This window comes from Stegostoma tigrinum, chromosome 17, assembly GCF_030684315.1.
Source record: "Stegostoma tigrinum isolate sSteTig4 chromosome 17, sSteTig4.hap1, whole genome shotgun sequence".
NCBI classification, from domain to species: domain Eukaryota; kingdom Metazoa; phylum Chordata; class Chondrichthyes; order Orectolobiformes; family Stegostomatidae; genus Stegostoma; species Stegostoma tigrinum.
This window is the reverse complement of record NC_081370.1, coordinates 36,030,972-36,051,127: the sequence shown is the minus strand read 5'-3', so window position 1 is coordinate 36,051,127 and position 20,156 is coordinate 36,030,972. Positions and strand designations below refer to the sequence as shown.

The window sequence follows — 20,156 nt, the reverse complement described above, 5'->3', positions numbered from 1 at the left end:
AGGGCTAATGGTAAGATTCTTAGTAGTGTAGATGAGCAGAGAGATCTCGGTGTCCATGTACACAGATCCTTGAAAGTTGCCACCCAGGTTGACAGGGCTGTTAAGAAGGCATACAGTGTTTTAGCTTTTATTAATAGAGGAATCGAGTTCTGGAACCAAGAGGTTATGGTGAAGCTGTACAAAACTCTGGTGCGGCCGCACTTGGAGTATTGCGTACAGTACTGGTCACCGCATTATAAGAAGAATATGGAAACTTTGGAAAGGGTGCAGAGGAGATTTACTAGGATGTTGCCTGGTATGGAGGGAAGGTCTTACGAGGAAAGGTTGGGGGATGAGGCTGTTTTCGTTAGAGAGAAGAAGGTTGAGAGGTGACTTAATTGAAACATATAAAATAATCAGAGGGTTAGATAGGGTGGATAGGGAGAGCTTTTTTCCTAGGATGGTAACGGTGAGCATGAGGGGGCATAGCTTTAAATTGAGGGGTGAAAGATATAGGACAGATGTCAGAGGTAGTTTCTTTACTCAGAGTAGTAAGGGAATGGAACACTTTGCCTGCAACGGTAGTAGATTCGCCAACTTTAGGTACATTTAAGTCGTTATTGGATAAGCACATGGACGGTAGGTTAGATGGGCGTGAGATCGGTATGACAGGTCGGCACAACATCGAGGGCCGAAGGGCCTGTACTGTGCATTAGTTCTATGTTCTATGTTTGTTGAGGCTTGCTCCCCAGCTTCACTACTCAGTCTCGCACAGTGTGGGCATAAAATAATTCCATCAGAGTCTTGACGAGCACTACACAGCATTTAGGAGACACCAACCTTTGTATAATGAAACTGCATGGGGTCATCTGTGGAGAGAGAGACCTTGAGGCCTTTGTGTAGAAATTCACGCAGTGGGTTTTTAGAATATTCCAGAAAAAGGCTGTTATTACTCAGCGGTGACATGGCGATGGGTACCTGAGCGAGGTAGTAGAGATACTGAAGTACTGGGCTCTGGAAAACACAAATACAATCAGGCTTTCTTACTCGTAATACAAATAAAAACAATATTACACTAAATAAATAACGTACATAACACAAAATACAAATCTGGGCAAGTTAAATTACCATCAAAATGAGGGCACAGTCACCAGGGGGCACTCTTTGTTTTGAGGGAGGTTCATGTTATCAGAAAGGCAGATGGAGGAAGCGCTGTCCTGTAAGCAGGGGCAGTTCCTTGAGTATCATGTTAAACTGAGATGCCCCGTTGCCTGTTCTGATAGCTTAAAATTCCTATGATGTTATTTGAAGGAAAGCAGTGTTGTTGTCCTGGCCACCATCATTTCCTCCACCAACAGATTCACTGCTGCTTTTCATTACTGTTTGACACACCATGACTATCGCGTTTGCTGGCCTAACTTTAAAAGTTTATTAAATAGCTACAACAAACTGTTAAATAACCTAAGGGACATTAAATGAGACTGCATCAGAGGAATTACTTCAGTCCCCTGACTGTGAGCCATTTCTTTGAAAGTGCTGACCAATTAGGCCTACACCTCTGATCTTTCCCTAGGACACTGCAATGTTTTCCTCTTTAACACTGTTCAATTCCCATTTGAAAATTATTGTGCTTCCACCACCCTTTCAAGGAGCTCATTTCAGACCACAATAACCTGCAGCTTAAGACACTTTTGCCTTCCTGTTGGTTCTTTTCTCAAATATCTAACTTCTATCTTTCTTCTATTGGATATTTAAATATCTGTTTTCCCTCACCCTCTGCTCTAAGAAAAGCAATACTCTGCACAGAACTCGAATACCTTCATCCATCATACTGGACCTTCTCCATAGCCTAGTCATTGTTCCTGAAGTGTGGCATTTAGTATTGAAATAATACTCCAGGTATGAAAAGTACACTGCAAATTCAAGTTATCATAAGTGCTTAAGACTATGAAGAATGATCGTATTTATTATAAAGCAAAAGGACAAATTTCTTTCCAACTTACAGCTGCTGTTTACAGCAATCTAATGTGAGTCCCTAAACGCAAAGCCAGTTTGAGATTTACAGATGAATATTGAATTACCAAGTGTTGTCTTGACCTCTTGCCCATTTGGAATGGGATTGGGTGCTAACTGATCTTCTTTTATTCTGGATGCTTTTCTGCATTTAGTCTGCAATCTGTCAGATCCTGTGCCTGCACTGAAGTTAAATGAAGGTCGTGAGAGAGAAAGGGACACCATGTCCATAACAGTCACAAATACTGGAAGCTGATTACAGATTCCCAGTATTCTCTTGGCCTGTTAATGCTTGCTCATTTTGAGAACGGCTGTCTGGTTGGCTACATGAGCCTACCTGATGTTCATACACAAAGTTCCCAGCAAGAGTTCCCAGAGCTAGGGGTTCATTTTCCCAGTGCAAGGCAATCAAGGAAAAATAGTGTTCCAACTAAGACCAGAAAAGGGGTTAGAACATAGAAACATGGAAAACAAAATATGATACAGTCACCATTCAGCCTATTATACTGTGCTTGCTAAAAGAGCTATCCAGTTTTTTTTGCCTTCCTGCACTTAGTCTGTGGGGTAAAGAGTATATCCAAATGTTTTTTCTCAATGCAATGAGTGTTACTGCTTCTAACACTTTTTCAGGCAGTGACTTCCAGACTTCTGCTTTACACTCTGAATGAAAAAAATCAATTAAGTCACTCTAATTCTTGAGTCTCTTACTTTACATTACCTCTGTCTTGTCCAGATTGAGTGCCATCTGTCACTCTGCCATTTGCATGACCAAATCAGGGATATCTCTATAGCTTCCTTCCTGACTATCAACCGTACAGCCAGTGTTAATATAATCTGCAAACACATTCATCATGACTTATGCAAATCTAAATCATTGATTACATACTACTGATTACAGCAGCACGCTTGTTAAGAACGACTCACTACAATTGATCATCTTCAAATTTTGAAACTATAAAAGACACAGATTGAAATCAAACAGTTTTATAGCACCTTTCATGATGTTAGGCTCTCCCAAAGCACCTCAAGGCCAATGTAATCATTTTTTGGAATGTAGTCAGAAAATACAGATCCATAAAGAATCACAGATCTATTTCAATATTGTTGGTTGTGATAGACACTCTGCTGTTCTCTTCAGGTAGTGACTTGGGATCTTTTATATGCACTTGAGATGGAAGCTAAAGCCTTAGTTTAATATCCATCTGAAAGACAATGCAAAATTCCCAGTACAACTCCCTGAGCTGTGCAACACTGGGGACTGTCAGTCTGAATTATGTCCCCAAGTGACTGCAGTAGGACTTGAATCCACAATCCCTGACTCAGAGCCAACAGTGCTCCCGAGTGTCGCAGCTGGCACTTATTAGTTTAAAATGAGATACACGAGACGTTAATGAGCAAGATGGATTTCACAGCGCCCTCATGATTCTGTACTGTTGCTGGGTCTGAGCGTACCTTCTTAAGATTCAGTCCATGTGAAATATTGTCTGCTGTTAGAAAGGCTGAAACCAAGTGCGTGATTGAACCAGCCTCCCCACAATGAGGTCGGAACTGGAATGTACTCAATCCTCGTTCCCTGAAAAACAAACCAGAGTATCAGTCACGTACCACGGTTTATCAGGAGGTAACAAGATCCAGGCCTCATCCTTGGTTTGTCAAGAATTTTTCACTAAACCTGCATCCCACTTCTAACCGCACCCCCCCCCCCACCCCCCCCCCCACCAAAATAAAACCCAATCCCAGTGGCTGACTGTAGCAGGATTCATCAGTCCCATTTCATTTCTCCCTCACCAAACTTATTGTTGAGCTGGAAGCAGTGAACTAAAACCCTGCAGAATTTAGGAAGACCAAAAGTGGCTCAGAGAAGAGCCCAAACTATGGAACAATGAAATGATCAGCACAGCGGAATCCATTCAGCCCATCATGCTTGTGCCATCTCTTTGAAAGTGCTGTCCCATGAGTCTCACTCATCTTGCTGTTTCCCCAGAGCGCTGCTATTTTTCTTTTACCCTTTCTAATTGCTGTTACAAAGTTACTGTTGAATCTGATTACATCACTCTTTCAGGGAGAACATTCAAGATAATGATAGCTCACTCTGTAGAGAGATCTCTTCTCTCATATGTTGCCAGTCAATAAATTCTGGTGCCCAGGATTGGGTGCAATGTTCCGGCAAGGATTCAACCAGTGCTTTTATGAGGGTATAACATAATATCCTTGCTTTTGTTACTGTATGTCTCCACTAATAAAGTCAGTGTATTCCGTACTGATTTTAAAGAGCTTCCTCAATTTGTTCTTTCACCTTCAAAGGTTTCCATACATACGCCCAGGCTTCTCTGTTCCCACACATCTTTTAAAATTATGACAAATAGTTCATATCCAACCAAAATAAATGTCTTTTCTCTTCTCTGCATTAAATTTTGCCACCTCGCTTCACCAGTCCATGCCCTCCCGTTAGTACCTTCCTCATTGTTAAAACAATTCTAAGATTTGTGTTATCTGTAATCTTTGAAGTTTTGCCCTACCCAATTGCATATTATTAGTATATATCAAAGAGAGATGTGTCCGAATACCAGTTCCCTACCATTGTACAAGCTGTCTCCAGTCTGAAAAACAATAACTTAATTCTGCTTGCGGTCTCTCAACTAATTTTATATCAATGCTACCGCTGCCCCTCTAATTTCCGTGGTTTTTAATTTATGTAACAAGGTTATTCCAAACTACTTTACTGAGCTTCTTTTGAAAGTTCAGTTACACATTAAACATGTGACCCTCATTGCAATGAGTGAAGTAGTTACAGGATATTTACTTCCTCAGGTTGTTGAGCACCATGATGTTTGCATACATGTAGTAGAGGTAATAGCTGTACGGTGGGTTCTGCTCCCTTGTCCATTCCCCAGGGGTTGGACTCTTCACTGAGAACATGTGAGCACTGTGCTTAGATTCATCATCCACACTGTCAAAGCCTGTCACCTACAACAGAAAGCAGACCTGTTGGACATTGCATGATGCAGGGCCTCGGATAGTAGCCAGCTCAAATCCAACCACAATGTTTTGAGAGCTTTAATTCATGTTTTAAGAAGTCTGGGAATAAAAGCTTGATCTCGGTCATAATGACTGTGAAGCTAGTGCCTTCTGTTATATAGAATTGATGCACTGACAACTGGATTATTGACATCCCTTTAAAAGGAGGAAATCTCTCTTTTACCTGGCCTGGGCCTTACTTGCCCACACCATTTGGTCATATCTTAACCAGTGTCCCGATGTGGCTTCATAAGACCCACCATTGTATCAGCTAACCACCTACACAGAGCAACTCATCGGTAATAATTAGGATGTGGTCTTCACCACATTAACCCAGCAAGTATTCTAATTCTTGTTTATTGCTCGCAACCAGTGCTAAAGTTGAAGCTCTGTTCGTATAACTTTGACCCGTTCTATCCCCTCTCCCTCTTTATCTTTAAAAGCTTCTGTCTGAGCCTTGTTCAGTTCTCTCACTATGTCATGACTCCCTTACACTTCCATGTAAAGTGACTGAAATTTGTCTCAAGATCGAGACAACCTTTTTAAAATGTATCCTTTCATAAAGGCATCATCAGCATGGGCAGCATTTACTGCCCACACCTAATACAACTGAACAGCTTGTTTGCCCATGATGAAGCCAATCAATCATCAACTATGTGTCTGTGGCTCTTCCTCACCTTTAGTGCATAATGAACCAGATTTTGTGTTGCAAAAACCTGGTAGTTTCATGGTGATGATTCCTGACATCATTTTGTTCTTGTCTTACTAAATTAAACAAATTTTATTTCCTCATTTGCCAATCTGAACTTATGTCACAGGATCATTTGTTCAGGCTTCTTTGCTACAACATAATCAGTCTGCGGTCAAACTCCAAATGCTATTTTTACTGTTTATTTACTTGATATTTTAAAAGTTCTTCTTCAGAATAAATCTTACAAAAATTGAGTAAATTTTATTTAGATGCCCAGAGTTAATGTTTTGCTGACTTTCTTATTTAAATTAGTTTCAGTTTCTTTAAATAAATACAGTTTTTTAAAAAGCAGGCAGATGATTTCGAGTACTATTACGGAAGTAGAGCATACAGATAGTTTACTCACGTATTTTAAGAAGAGGTGAAGTTCCCGATTTTCTTTGGGATTGATTGTTGCTTCAAAGAGAGGCAAGAAAATATTCTCCAGCATTTTTCCAAAACTAGGCAATATTTTTTTTGTTCGAAATATATCGCTGCAATCAAAATAAAAAGGCTATGAGATCAGAGATAATGGGAACTGCAGATGCTGGAGAATTCCAAGATAATAAAATGTGAGGCTGGATGAACACAGCAGGCCAAGCAGCATCTCAGGAGCATAAAAGCTGACGTTTCGGGCCTAGACCCTTCATCAGAGAGGGGGATGGGGAGAGGGAACTGGAATAAATAGGGAGAGAGGGGGAGGCGGACCGAAGATGGAGAGTAAAGAAGATAGGTGGAGAGAGTATAGGTGGGGAGGTAGGGAGGGGATAGGTCAGTCCAGGGAAGACGGACAGGTCAGGGAGGTGGGATGAGGTTAGTAGGTAGATGGGGATGCGGCTTGGGGTGGGAGGAAGGGATGGGTGAGAGGAAGAACCGGTTAGGGAGGCAGAGACAGGTTGGACTGGTTTTGGGATGCAGTGGGTGGGGGGGAAGAGCTGGGCTGGTTGTGTGGTGCAGTGGGGGGAGGGGACGAACTGGGCTGGTTTAGGGATGCAGTAGGGGAAGGGGAGATTTTGAAACTGGTGAAGTCCACATTGATACCATTAGGCTGCAGGGTTCCCAGGCGGAATATGAGTTGCTGTTCCTGCAACCTTCGGGTGGCATCATTGTTCGCTGATGTGAACATCATGTGAACATGATGCCACCCGAAGGTTGCAGGAACAGCAACTCATATTCCGCCTGGGAACCCTGCAGCCTAATGGTATCAATGTGGACTTCACCAGCTTCAAAATCTCCCCTTCCCCTACTGCATCCCTAAACCAGCCCAGTTCGTCCCCCCCCCCCACTGCACCACACAACCAGGCTATGAGATCAGTTCACTCTCTCCAGCCTCACCACTCATATGATTTTCAAGACAATATGGTGTGTTCTCATCATTGCCCTCGTCTGACTCCACAGTGAACATGTCCAAGTTTCTTTGAACAAAGATACATATGGGGCAAAATCATTCACATACCTCAGTGGGAGATGGTTACATCTTCATTAGACAATAGGTTCAAGTCGTATTCCATCAAACTGAACAGATAAAAAGCTTACGTTCCCACCTCAGTATTGAAGGAATACTTCAGCACTGAAGGATGAGTACCAAGGGAGAACTTTCACCTCAAAAGGAACAAAAACAGAAGTTGCTGGAAAAGCTCAGCTGGTCTGACAGCATCTGTAAAGAGAAAATCAGACTTAATGTATCAAGTCCACTGACCCTTTCTTAGATATAAAGTGTCAGTTCTGAGGAAAGATCATAGTCCTGAAACATTAACTCTGATTTTTGAATTGAAAGATCTGCAAAAGGTTCGCCAATGTTCATTATTTCAAACACAACCAGCCATACCCAACATCATTCAACTTCTGTTGCTTGAGATTTAGCTACGCACAATCATCTTTGTACACTTATAGTTTTAATCCCAATGGGGAAAGTAATTACAGAGCTCATTATTTTTGTGTAATAACAGTATTGATGAAGTTGAGGTTGTAGAATTGCTCACTGAGTGGTGTGTTTGGTTGCAGACATTTCATCACCCTGCTAGGTAACATCGTCAGTGCACCTCCAGTGAAGTGCTGGTGTTATTTATGTGCTTCAGTTTGCTGGAGTTGTTGGCATTACTTCTGGTTCTGTTTCTCAGTGGTTTGTGTATTGGGTCCAGTTCAATGTGTATGTTGATGGAGTTCCAGTTAGAATGTCAGGCATCCAGGAATTCCCTGGCTTGTCTCTGTTTGGTTTGTGCTGTAATGGATTTGTTGTCCCAGTCAAATTCATGTCCTTCTTTGTCTGTGTGTGTTGAGACCAATGGTTAGTTGGTATTCATGAATCCATGTTGTCAGTTTTCTTCCAGTTTGGCCTATGCAATGTTTTTCATAGTCCTTGCGTGGTATTTTGTATATTATGTTAGTTTTTTTGGTTGTAGGTATGGGATCCTTTACATTTGTCAGTAGCTGTCACAGGGTGGTTGTTGGTTTGTGGGCTACCCTGATACCTAGGGGTCTGAGTCGTCTTGTGGTCATCTCTGGTATTTCTCTGATGTACAGTAGGGTGACTAGAGTGTCTGGCCGAGTTGTGTCTTCTTGTTGTGGTCTGTCATGGAGGTAATGGTGGATTATGCTTAATGGGTATCCATTCCTTTTAAAAAGTCTGTATAAGTGGGACATGTGGCTGAATTTATAATAGGAAACATAGAAAGATAATAAATATACACAGGAGAAGTGTTGCCCCGAGTTTGTTTTGTTCAATAAGATCATGGCTAAGCTGATTGAGACTTTAACTCCCACTGTCCTGCCCATCCCAATAACTCTTAACTCCCTTGCAGAATGCAAATCTGTTGGACTCAGCTTTGAATCTATTTAATGATCCAGTCTCTTTGGGGATGAAAATTCCACAGTTTAACAACCTGCAGAGGAGATATTCCTCCTAGAGACATACAGCATGGAAACAGATCCTCTGGCCCAATCTGTCCATGCCGACCAAAATTCCAAACTAAACTACTCCCACCTGCCTGCTCCTGGCAGGGGGGTGGGAACCTGAGCTGTATACCGGAGGTGAGAGTTGATGCAGGTGAGGCAGTAGCAAGAGGTAGACCAGCTAGTGGGAAGGATTTTCCTGGGAAGGAACCAAGGGATCGGTTAAAGTGTGTTTGCTTTAACGCAAGGAGTATCAGGAATAAAAGTGATGAACTTAGAGCATGGATCAGTACCTGGTGCTATGATGTTGTGGCCATAACAGAGACATGGGTTTCTCAGGGGCAGGAATGGTTGCTGGATGTTCCAGGGTTTAGAGCATTTAAAAAGAATAGGGAGGGGGGAAAAAGAGGAGGGGGTGTAGCACTACTAATCAGAGAGGGTATCACAGCTACAGAAGCTTCCTTTGTCGAGGAAGATCTGCCTACTGAGTCAGTATGGGTGGAAATTAGGAACAGCAAGGGAGTAGTCACCTCGTTAGGGGTTTACTACAGGCCCCCCCAATAGCAGCAGGGAGATTGAAGAAAGCATAGGTCGACAGATTTTGGAAAAGTGTGCACGCAGTACGGTTGTTGTAATGGGTGACTTTAACTTTCCTAATATTGATTGGAACCTCCTTCGAGCAGAAGATTTGAATGGAGCTGTTTTTGTAAGGTGTGTTCAGGAGGGTTTCCTAACGCAGTACGTTGACAGGCCGACGAGGGGAGAGGCCATTCTAGACTTGGTGCTCGGAAACGAGCCAGGGCAGGTATCAGATCTTGTGGTGGGACAGCATTTTGGTGATAGTGACCATAACTGCCTCACATTCTACATAGCTATGGAGAAGAAGAGGATTAGGCAAAATGGGAGGATATTTAATTGGGGAAGAGGAAACTATGATGCGATTAGACATGAGTTAGGAAGCATGGACTGGGAGCAATTGTTCTATGGTAAAGGCACTATAGACATGTGGAGACTGTTTAAGGAACAGTTGTTGCGAGTGATGAATAAATATGTCCCTCTGAGACAGGCAAGAAGGGGTAAGATAAAGGAACCTTGGATGATGAGAGCAGTGGAGCTTCTCGTCAAAAGGAAGAAGATAGCTTACATAAGGTGGAGGAAACTAGGGTCAAGCTCAGCTCTAGAGGATTACAGGCAGGCGAGGAAGGAGCTCAAAAATGGTCTGAGGAGAGCCAGGAGGGGGCACGAGAAAGGCTTGGCAAAACGGATTAGGGAGAACACAAAGGCATTTTACACTTATGTGAGGAATAAGAGAATGGTCAAAGAAAGAGTAGGGCCAAACAGGGATAGCATAGGGAACTTGTATGTGGAGTCTGAGGAGGTAGGGGACGCCCTAAATGAGTTTTTTGCTTCTGTCTTTACGAAAGAAACAAACTTTGTAGTGAATGAAACCTTTGAAGAGCAGGTGTGCATGCTGGAATGGATAGAGATAGAGGAAGCTAATGTGCTGAAAATTTTGTCCAACATTAAGATTGACAAGTTGCCAGGTCCGGACCAGATTTGTCCTCGGCTTCTTTGGGAAACGAGAAATGCAATTGCTTCGCCACTTGCGAAGATCTTTGCATCCTCGCTCTCCACTGGAGTTGTACCTGAGGACTGGAGAGAGGCAAATGTAATTCCTCTCTTCAAGAAAGGGAATAGGGAAATCCCCGCCAATTACAGATCAGTAAGTCTCACGTCTGTCGTCTGCAAGGTGTTAGAAAGGATTCTGAGGGATAGGATTTATGACCATCCGGAAGAGCATGGCTTGATCAAATGCAGTCAACACGGCTTTATGAGGGGCAGGTCATGCCTCACAAACCTTATCGAGTTCTTCGAGGATGTGACTAGAAAAGTTGATGAGGGTCGAGCTGTGGATGTGGTCTATAGGGACTTCAGCAAGGCATTTGATAAGGTTCCCCATGGTAGGCTCATTCAGAAGGTCAGGAGGAATGGGATACAGGGGAACTTAGCTGTCTGGATACAGAATTGGCTGGCCAACAGAAGACAGCGAGTGGTAGTAGAAGGAAAATATTCTGCCTGGAAGTCAGTGGTGAGTGGTGTTCCACAGGGCTCTGTCCTTGGGCCTCTATTGTTTGTAATTTTTATTAATGACTTGGATGAGGGGATTGAAGGATGGGTCAGCAAGTTTGCAGACAACACAAAGGTTGGAGGTGTCATTAACAGTATAGAGGGCTGTTGTAGGCTGCAGCGGGACATTGACAGGACACAGAGATGGGCTGAGAGGTGGCAGATGGAGTTCAACCTGGATAAATGCGAGGTAATGCATTTTGGAAGGTCGAATTTGAAAGTTGAGTACAGGATTAAGGATAGGATTCTTGGCAGTGTGGAGGAACAGAGGGATCTTGGTGTGCAGATACATAGATCCCTTAAAATGGCCACCCAAGTGATCAGGATTGTTAAGAAAGCATATGGTGTTTTGGCTTTCATTAACAGGGGAATTGAATTTAAGAGTCGTGAGATCTTGTTGCAGCTCTATAAAACTTTGGTTAGACTGCACTTGGAATACTGCGTCCAGTTCTGGTCCCCTATTATAGGAAAGATGTGGATGCTTTGGAGAGGGTGCAGAGGAGGTTTACCAGGATGCTGCCTGGACTGGAGGGCTTATCTTATGAAGAGAGGTTGACTGAGCTCGGACTCTTTTCATTGGAGAAAAGGAGGAGGAGAGGAGACGTAATTGAGGTATACAAGATAATGAGAGGCAGAGATAGAGTTGATAGCCAGAGACTATTTCCCAGGGCAGAAATGGCTAACACGTGGGATCATAGTTTTAAGCTGGTTGGAGGAAAGTATAGAGGGGATGTCAGAGGCGGGTTCTTTACACAGAGAGTTGTGTGAGCATGGAATGCATTGCCAGCAGCAGTTGTGGAAGCAAGGTCATTGGGGACATTTAAGAGACTGCTGGACATGCATATGGTCACAGAAATTTGAGGGTGCATACATGAGGATCAATGGTCGGCACAACATCGTGGGCTGAAGGGCCTGTTCTGTGCTGTACTGTTCTATGTTCTATCTCTCCAAACCTTTCCTGTTCATGTATCTGTCCAAATGCCCTTTAAATGTTGTAAATGTATCCACGTCCACCACATCGTCTGAAAGTTCATTTCACACATGAACCACCCTTTGTGTAAAAGATTTGTCCCTCATTTCTTTTTTAAATCTCCTCTCACCTTAAAAATATGCGCCTTAGTCCTGAAATCCCCCATCCTTGGGAAAACACACCTACCATTAATTCTGTCTGTACCCTGCATTATTTGATAAACTTCTGTAAGTCTTCTACATTTTAAAATGGGAGACCCCTTAACCTCAAATGGTGGTCCAACTTTTAGATATCCTGACAAGAGGAAGCATTTTCTCAAAATTTACTCTGTCGAGCCCCTTCTTGAATCTGCTGGCTGGGGAATCAGGACAGAGGAACACTGGCTACTGGATCGATCACTTTGGGCTGAGATGAAGAGAAATCTCCTCACTCCAAAGGGTTACGAGCCTTTGGAATTAGCTATCCCACCGTCTGGTGGAATGTGCTATTATCACATACATTAAGTGTGATAAACAGATTTTTTGATGTCTTGGGAAATCAAGGTATTTGAGGAACGGGCAGAAAGTGGAGCTAAAGCCCAACATCTCAATGAATGGCAAATCAGGATTGATGAGTTGTGTGGTATACTCTTTCAGCTGCCTCTTGTGATATTCATCACGAGTCAGTGGATCTAACCCTCCATTAACATTTTAGTCATTTAGAAACTTTGGACTTACTAAATGCGAGGAACTTGAATAACCCAGCGGACATTTGGAGAGTAGACTTGCTGTTTAATGAACCACCTGGCCAGACTGGCCCATTCATTTGGTGACCCACCATAGATTGATAGTCGTGGTTCTGAGTACTGATATTTGCTTTCCTCCAGGTCGCGGGAGACCTCCTGTGGACAAGCACATACAATCATTTGACTCCACAGGAAGCATGGAAAACATATGGCTCGCTACTTTTGTTGCTCACTTCAGGACATCGCAAAATGTTTTACAGCCAATTCATGCTTTTGAAGTGTAGCTACTGTTGTGATGTAGAAAATACAGCAAACATTCATATACAACTACTCCCAAAATCCACATTGAGTTAGGACGCACCTATTTTGTTTTAGTGATGTTGCTAGAGGGATGAATATTGGCCCAAGCTTCAGACAGTGTTCCCTTGCCTTTCTATGAATATAGTGCCATGGGATCTTTTATATTCAGTCAAGCAAGTGAGGTGCTCCTCACTTTAACATCTCTCCTGAAAGATGGCAGTACTCCCCCTTGTGGTTTCCTTAGGGTCAAATACCTCTGCTGGTATGATATGGTCAGATTGTTTTTCTGCATATTAACCTATGCAACATATGCCATGACGACTGGGTTCGGGTTCAGAAGTTGCCTTAACCTTTATTAAAAACTCTTAAGTACGCATGTATGATATCTCTTTCTTATGCTTACTTATGGGATTGTAACATTACTCTCAAATGATTGGTTGACTAGAAGACTGACAGAGTAGGATTGGCTGCCATGTATCCTACACCAGGGGCTCAACGTTGTTTAAGGGGATGAAAGGGTCAACGCTAAAAATTACGATTAAGTGCCACTTACTATGACGACACGAAACCAACTTGTGGGCAGAACAGCTCAGGATCTCAAAGGTCCTTTCTTTTGATCTCCCGCAAAGTGTCTATAACAATTTCTGTAAAATCAATTTAATCAGTAACTAAGACAACAAAATGTGAGGCTGGATGAACACAGCAGGCCAAGCAGCATCTCAGGAGCACATAAGCTGACGTTTCGGGCCTGATGAAGGGTCTAGGCCCGAAACGTCAGCTCTTGTGCTCCTGAGATGCTGCTTGTCCTGCTGTGTTCATCCAGCCTCACATTTTGTTGTCTTGGATTTTCCAGCATCTGCAGTTCCCATTATCTCTGATACTATTTTAATCAGTAACTAGCTGCCGATATGTCATAAATTACATCTTGCTCATGAAAAAAAGACTCTTCTAATGAAGCCAGGATGACAGTTTTCCTCTAACACACTATACCAAACATGCCCTGTAGTTTCCTACAGATAACGAGGGTGTTGGCAGTCACACGTTCAGTGCAGCGAGTTGGCATGCCCATACAACACCTCCACTTTAGATTAGATTAGATTCCCTACATTTTCTGTTCTACACTGTGAGGTGTCCTGAGGTTGTAGAAGGTGGTATAAATACTGAGCCCTTCTTTAGGCTTGAGTCACCTCTTCTGTGAATTTAGTTTAAGATGCAAATTGTTGAACGCTCCATGAAATGATTATACCTTTATGATCCGAGCAAAGTACTCTCCTTGCATGTAGTTGTCTGTTTTCAGGTAAAGATCTCTCAGTTCACTTGCACCGACTGGATTGTACTTTGCATTGAACTTATCAAACCGATGAAATGTCTGCCGGCCCTACAAGTGATTAAATTTCAAAAACAAGTTTTCTTCAGACATACACTTCAAAAGATTTATATTTGAAAACAGAATTTAAATTCATAGAAGTACTGGAAGAGGCTATTTGACTTATCATTCTGTACCATCTTTTCGAAATACCTGACTAATTAATCACTCCCTCTGCTCTTTCCCCAAAGCCCTGCAAATTCCTCCGTTTCAAGCTTTTATCCAATTTCCACTTGGAAGTTATAACTGAATCTGTACCCACTGCTCTTTCAGGAAGCACATTCCAGGTCACATAACAGCTCACTGTTAAAGAAAACTGTTTTTGGTTTTTTTCGTAATTTCTCAATTCTGTGCCTCCTCGTTATCAACCTCCTACCACTGTAAAGAGTTTGTTTTTATTCACTCACGGAATATGGGCATCGCTAGCTGGGCCAGCATTTATTGCCCATCCCTAGTTGCCTTTGAGAAGGTGGTGGTGAGTTGCTGCCTTAAACCGTTGGAGTTAATGTGTTACAGGTAAATCTACAACACCCTTACGGAGAGAATTCCAGGATTTTGATCCAGCGACAGTATATTTCTAAGTCAGGATCGAGTGGCTTGGAGGGAACTTGCAGGTGGTAGTGTATCTGCTGTCCTTGTCCTTCTAGATGGAAGCGGTCTTGGGTTTGGAAGGAGCTGTCTAACGATATTTGGTGAATTTCTGCAGTGCATCTTGTATATAGTACACACTGCTGCTACTGAGCGTAGGTGGAGGAAGGAGTAAATGCTTCTGGAAGTGGTGCCAATCAAGCAGCAGGCTGCTTCGTCCTGGATCGTGTCAAGCTTCTTGATTGCTGTTGGAGTCGCATCTATCCAGGTAACCAGGGAATATGCCATCAACAAACACATAGAGCTTGAACACATATGCACTCCACCGTGAAAGAAAACCAGAAATGAGGTAATCCAGCTCAGCGAACTCCAGAGCTTAAATAACAGGTGGGAAAACACAATGGCTCTTATTCGGAGGCTGCACTGAGGATGTTACCCAGCAGGGTAATGAAACATCAGCGAAACAACAAACCAGCTCAGCGAGCCAACTGAGCTACAAATCTACTCTAAAACCTTACAGGGAATATTCCATCACACTCCTGACTTTTGCCTTGTAGATGGTGCAAGGCTTTGCGAAATCAGAAGGTGTGTTTTCACCATAGAGACAGCAAAAACTGCAGACTGGTCCTGATGAAGGGTCTAGACCCAAAACATCAACTCTCCTACTCCTCTGATGCTGCCTGACCTGCTGTGTTCATCCCTCTCCACACTGTGTTGACAGTTATTTACCATTGTTTTCCTAGTCCCTAGCCTGTTGACCTCTTTTATTGAAGATGGTGATTGCCTGGTGTGGCGTGGCATGGTAGTTACTTGCCACTTGTCAGCCCAAGCGTGAATATTGTCTTGTTGTAAATGAGCATGGACTGCTTCAATTTCTGAGGAATCACGAATGGTGTTAAACATCACGCAGTCATCGGCAAACGTCCCCGCTCCTGACCTTGTGATAGACTGAAGGTCATCAATGAAGCAGCTGAAGGTGGTTGGGCCTAGGACACTGCCCTGAGAAACTACCACAGAGAGATCCGGAGATGACTGGCCTCCAACAACCACAACCACCTTCCTAAGTGCCAAGTATGATTCCAACTAGCTGCCCCGGCACCTTTGGTTCCAGTTTTCTGAGGGCTCCTTACTGCCACACTTGGTTGAATATGGCCTTGATGTCAAGGGCTGTCACTCTCACCTCCCCAGCTTCAGCTCTATTGTCCATGTTTGAGCCAAGGCTATAGTGAGGTCAGGAACGGAGTGCCTCTGGTGGAGCCTAAACTGGGCATCACTGGAAAGATTATTGCTGAGCAAGTGCTGCTTGATGTTATCTTCCATCGCTTTACTGATGGTCGAGGGTAAACTGGTGGGGCGGTAATATATCAGGTTGAATTTGTCTTGCTTTTCATGTACACGACATACTTGGGCATTTTTCCACATTTCCGGGTACACGTCAATGTTGTAACTGTACTGGAAGAGCTTGGCTAATTTTGTATCACTTACTTTATCAGAACTATACATAATTTTGAACAGCTCTTTTAAATCTCCCCTTAACCCTTGTGTGAGTGACTAGAACTAGGTGAGACATCTTAAAAATAAGGGATGTCAAACTTAAGCTGGAGCTAAGGGGAAGTTCATCTCCCAGTGCATCATGAGTTTGCAGAGCCTTCTCTGCCTCTCCAGATCATGACTGATGATGACATTTGGTGCCATTATTAGATTCTTACTTCCAGATGGAATTCTATTGAATTCACATTCACGTCATCTGCCATGGTGCAGAACATTACCAGGGTCTCCTGATTAGTAGCAGCAATAATACCATTAGGCCATGACCTGCCCTTGGGTTGATCATGACAGTAGAATGGGGGTATGCTGGACCATAAGTTTAAAATTGTGGTTGAATACAATTCTGCTGCTGCTGATGGCCCATAACGCCTTATAGCTGCCTAATATTGAGCACAATGATATTGCCATTTAAGACAGGACTTGATCAGAAACTGAACTAATCACATCAATATTGTGGTTACAACAGCAGGCGAGAGACCAGGAATCCTGCTGCAAAGAACTCACCTCCTGTCTCCTCAAAGTTGGTCCACCATCTACAAGAGCGTGATACAATACTTCCTACTTGCTTGGATGAGTGCAGCTCCAGCAACACTCAAGAAAGTCAAAACCATGAAGGATAAAGCAACTGGCTTGATTGGCACACAATGCATCAGTTTCAATATTGACTCCCCTCACCACCAAAGCACAGTGATGGAAGTGTGTGCCGTTGATATGGTGCACTGCAGCATCCACGCTCCTTAAACAGTACTTCTGAACCCATGACCAAGAGCACCTGGGAGGACGAGGGCAGCAGCTGCATGGAACATCGCCACCTGTAAATTCCCCTCCAAGTCACCCAGTGACCGGACTTGGAAAAACACTGCCTTACCTTTGCAGTCACTGGGTCAAAATCCAGGAACTTCTTTCATGGTGGGTGTTCACACACCACATGCACTGCAACAGTTCAAGAAGGCAGGTTGCCATCACCTTCTCAGTTGGGAGTGCAGTCAGTGCCCAGCCAGCAATGCACACAACCCATGAGCAAATAAAATGAATAGCAATCAGTACAGTCATGATCATATTGAATGACGCAACTGATCCAAGGAGCCAAATGACCTGCTCCTGCTTCTAATTTGAATCCTCATACATTAATCTTGCTTGTTTCAAGAAAACTGGAGTTTCCCCTGTCTCTCATTATCACTGAAATGCTTCATCCCTAGTACTATTATAGTAAAGCTTCTCTGTACCCTTTTTAAAGGCCACTGGTAATTTTCATACCTACCCTTTATTTCCTGTTCTGATTTTAATCCAAGTCAGAGTGACAAGTTTGTTCATTTCTCTACCATCAACCAATGTGTTTTTGCACCCTCAACCCAGTGACTATTGAGCACAAATAACCTTACCATATCTCTGCTCTTCTCCTCACTCAACTTCTCTCATTTTACTTTGGCTCACTGCATTCACCGTTCTCCGTTTCTCAGTATCTCATGCTCCTTAAAATCTACCTCTTTGACCAATCTTTTGGTTACTTGCTCTAATACCTCCTTATGTGGCTCAAAGTTAAAATTAGGTCCAATTACATTTCTGTGAATACTTTGAATGTTTTACCAGGAGTTTAACCATTTTCTACTATTTGCAATAATCATACCACCATCAACATCCTGACAGTTACCGTTGACCAGAAACCGATTCGGTCCTGCTTTCTAAATACAGTGGTTACAGTAGTAGATCAGAGGCTGGGAATTCTGTGGTGTTTAATTGACTTCCTGACTCCACAAAGCCTAGGATCATAGAATCCATACAGTGCAGAAAGAGGCCATTCAGCCTATAGTCTACAGTGACTCTCTGTGGAGCATCCCACCCTGTCTACCATCCACATGGCTTAAGTCAGCAGTGTGATGGAATACTCTCTACTTGCGTGGATGAATTTAACTTCAACACAACACTGAGGGAATTAAGGAATAAGGGGATAGAAGAGGATACATGGAACTGATGTACTGATCGTCCATGATTTTATTCAATGCTGGAGTCTGTTCCTTGTCCTTTTCCAATTTCTTATGCTCAAGAATCCTAACTCTGTTCAAATCATTGCTTGATCAGATCCACAGCCGTTACCACAAATATTCACATCCTGCATCACCAGTTTCTATCTTTGACAGTGCCACATTATTTGGAGTTTCAGAAACCACATGTTACGCATGCAGTTGGCATCCCCATCTGTATTAGTCATCGGCTGGAGATTCCCAGTTGTCAGTTTGGGAACTTTCATATCTCTTTTTTACATCATCACTGAATCAGAGATTTTTCACAGCAACGTACATCTCAGAAAGAGGATATTTAGCCCTATATGCCTGTGATACTTTTATTATGCAGCAACAGTTGACAGGAGTTCCTCATCTCTGATCTGTGTAATTAATCTTGAAATTAATTCTGCAATCTTACCACTATCAACATCCTGAGAGTTACTACTGACTAGAAGCTGATTTGATTTCTATCCAACAACCACTTCCAAATCATTACCAGCATCTGCTGTCACCATATCTTCCGCTAGTGTATTCCAGATCTCAGCAACTTGGTCATTTAAAAATCCTCCATGTCAATCTTTCCCTCAAGCTGAAACTTTTGGAGATTGATCCTTCATCAGGAGACAGAGTTTTCTTTGTGTATTCCAGCAAATACTCATAATTTTGATCATGTCTATCAGGTCACCCTTTAACACTCTCTTTTTCAAGGAAAACAATGCTGTGTTCCCAGCATTGCCAGCGTGACTGAGGTCCTGTAACTCTGACAGCATTGCTTCTGCTCTGGTCCCATCTCGGGCAACTGCACCTTTTCAGAAACATGAGACAGACACTGTTGCAACATTAAGAGACATCTGCATGTATACTGAAAATGCCAGGGCAGAGCAGGCTATGGACCAAATGGAGTTAAATGGGATTAGTGTGGCTTTGTTGGTCAGTTAGACATGGTGGGCCAAAGGGCCTATTTATATGCTCTATGACTCTATCCAGTGGCAGCGACGTATATCATAAAGCTCATTTTACAGTTCCTACCAAACATACAGCCTCTAGCACTTAGAAGGACAAGGGCTCCAGATGTATGACAACACCACAATTTGCACGCTGCTCCAAGCAACACATCAGTGTGAACTAGAAATATATCAGCTATTCTTTTGGCGCTGCTGGATTAGAATTCTGAAACTCCCTTACAGCACTGTAGGTGTTCCTGTACCAAATGCAGTCCTGCTACTGGGGAAGGTGACTCACCATCACCGTGTCAAAGACAGTTAGGAATGGATGTTAAAACCAGCCTGACCAGCTATGCCAATGTTTTTCAATGTTCATTATTAATGTTATAAAATCAACGGTTAAAAAGTAAAAAAATCAAGTCTCACAGCATGCACATCGAGTGAATCAACGGTGAGATCATAAGGGTCCATGTTGAGACTTGCAAACACCTCTCTCAGAGTCAGTTTGCGTCCTTTCTTCTCCAGCACAATTCGGTCAGCCTCAGTTTTGTTGGTCTGCTGAATAAATCTCAGTAAATGTTTCTGGCTCATGCAGGCAGCAGCATGGATGTGGGTGTCAACCTGAAAAGGGAATATCACAGTTACAATTGGACACTCGACAGAGCAAAATGACGACAGGCACCACTGACTTCTCTGTGATCCAGTGGCTTACATTTGCAATGTGGGTAATATATTTGCACCTGTGTGTTTTTTATTTAAATTCATTTATGGGAAATGTCAGTCTCTGGCTGGCCAGCATTTATTGTCCATCTCTAGTTACCCTTGAGAAGGTAGTGATTGGAACGAGGTCAGCCAGCTGGACCTCAGAATATGAGTTCCCTGACTGGAGCTGTTAACCTGGTCCAATCAGGGAGCCCTGGCTGACACATGAGAACAGGAGTGTTAGAGATATTA

The 20,156-nt window shown here is 43.0% G+C and overlaps 1 protein-coding gene across 8 annotated transcripts in view; it reads right to left on the bottom strand.

Annotated features, from left to right (window-relative positions):
- Positions 1-20,156, bottom strand: part of ampd3a (adenosine monophosphate deaminase 3a) — a 47,842-nt gene that overhangs the window by 10,694 nt on the left and 16,992 nt on the right. For all 8 annotated transcript variants that reach the window (XM_048545486.2, XM_048545481.2, XM_048545484.2 and 5 more), the window contains 7 exons: positions 19,629-19,823; positions 14,000-14,131; positions 12,446-12,609; positions 6,108-6,234; positions 4,796-4,959; positions 3,445-3,565; positions 820-993 (listed from right to left, as the gene is read on the bottom strand). In XM_048545486.2, the coding sequence (XP_048401443.1) occupies positions 820-993; positions 3,445-3,565; positions 4,796-4,959; positions 6,108-6,234; positions 12,446-12,609; positions 14,000-14,131; positions 19,629-19,823 (1,077 nt within the window). The remainder of the gene's footprint in view (positions 1-819; positions 994-3,444; positions 3,566-4,795; positions 4,960-6,107; positions 6,235-12,445; positions 12,610-13,999; positions 14,132-19,628; positions 19,824-20,156) is intronic.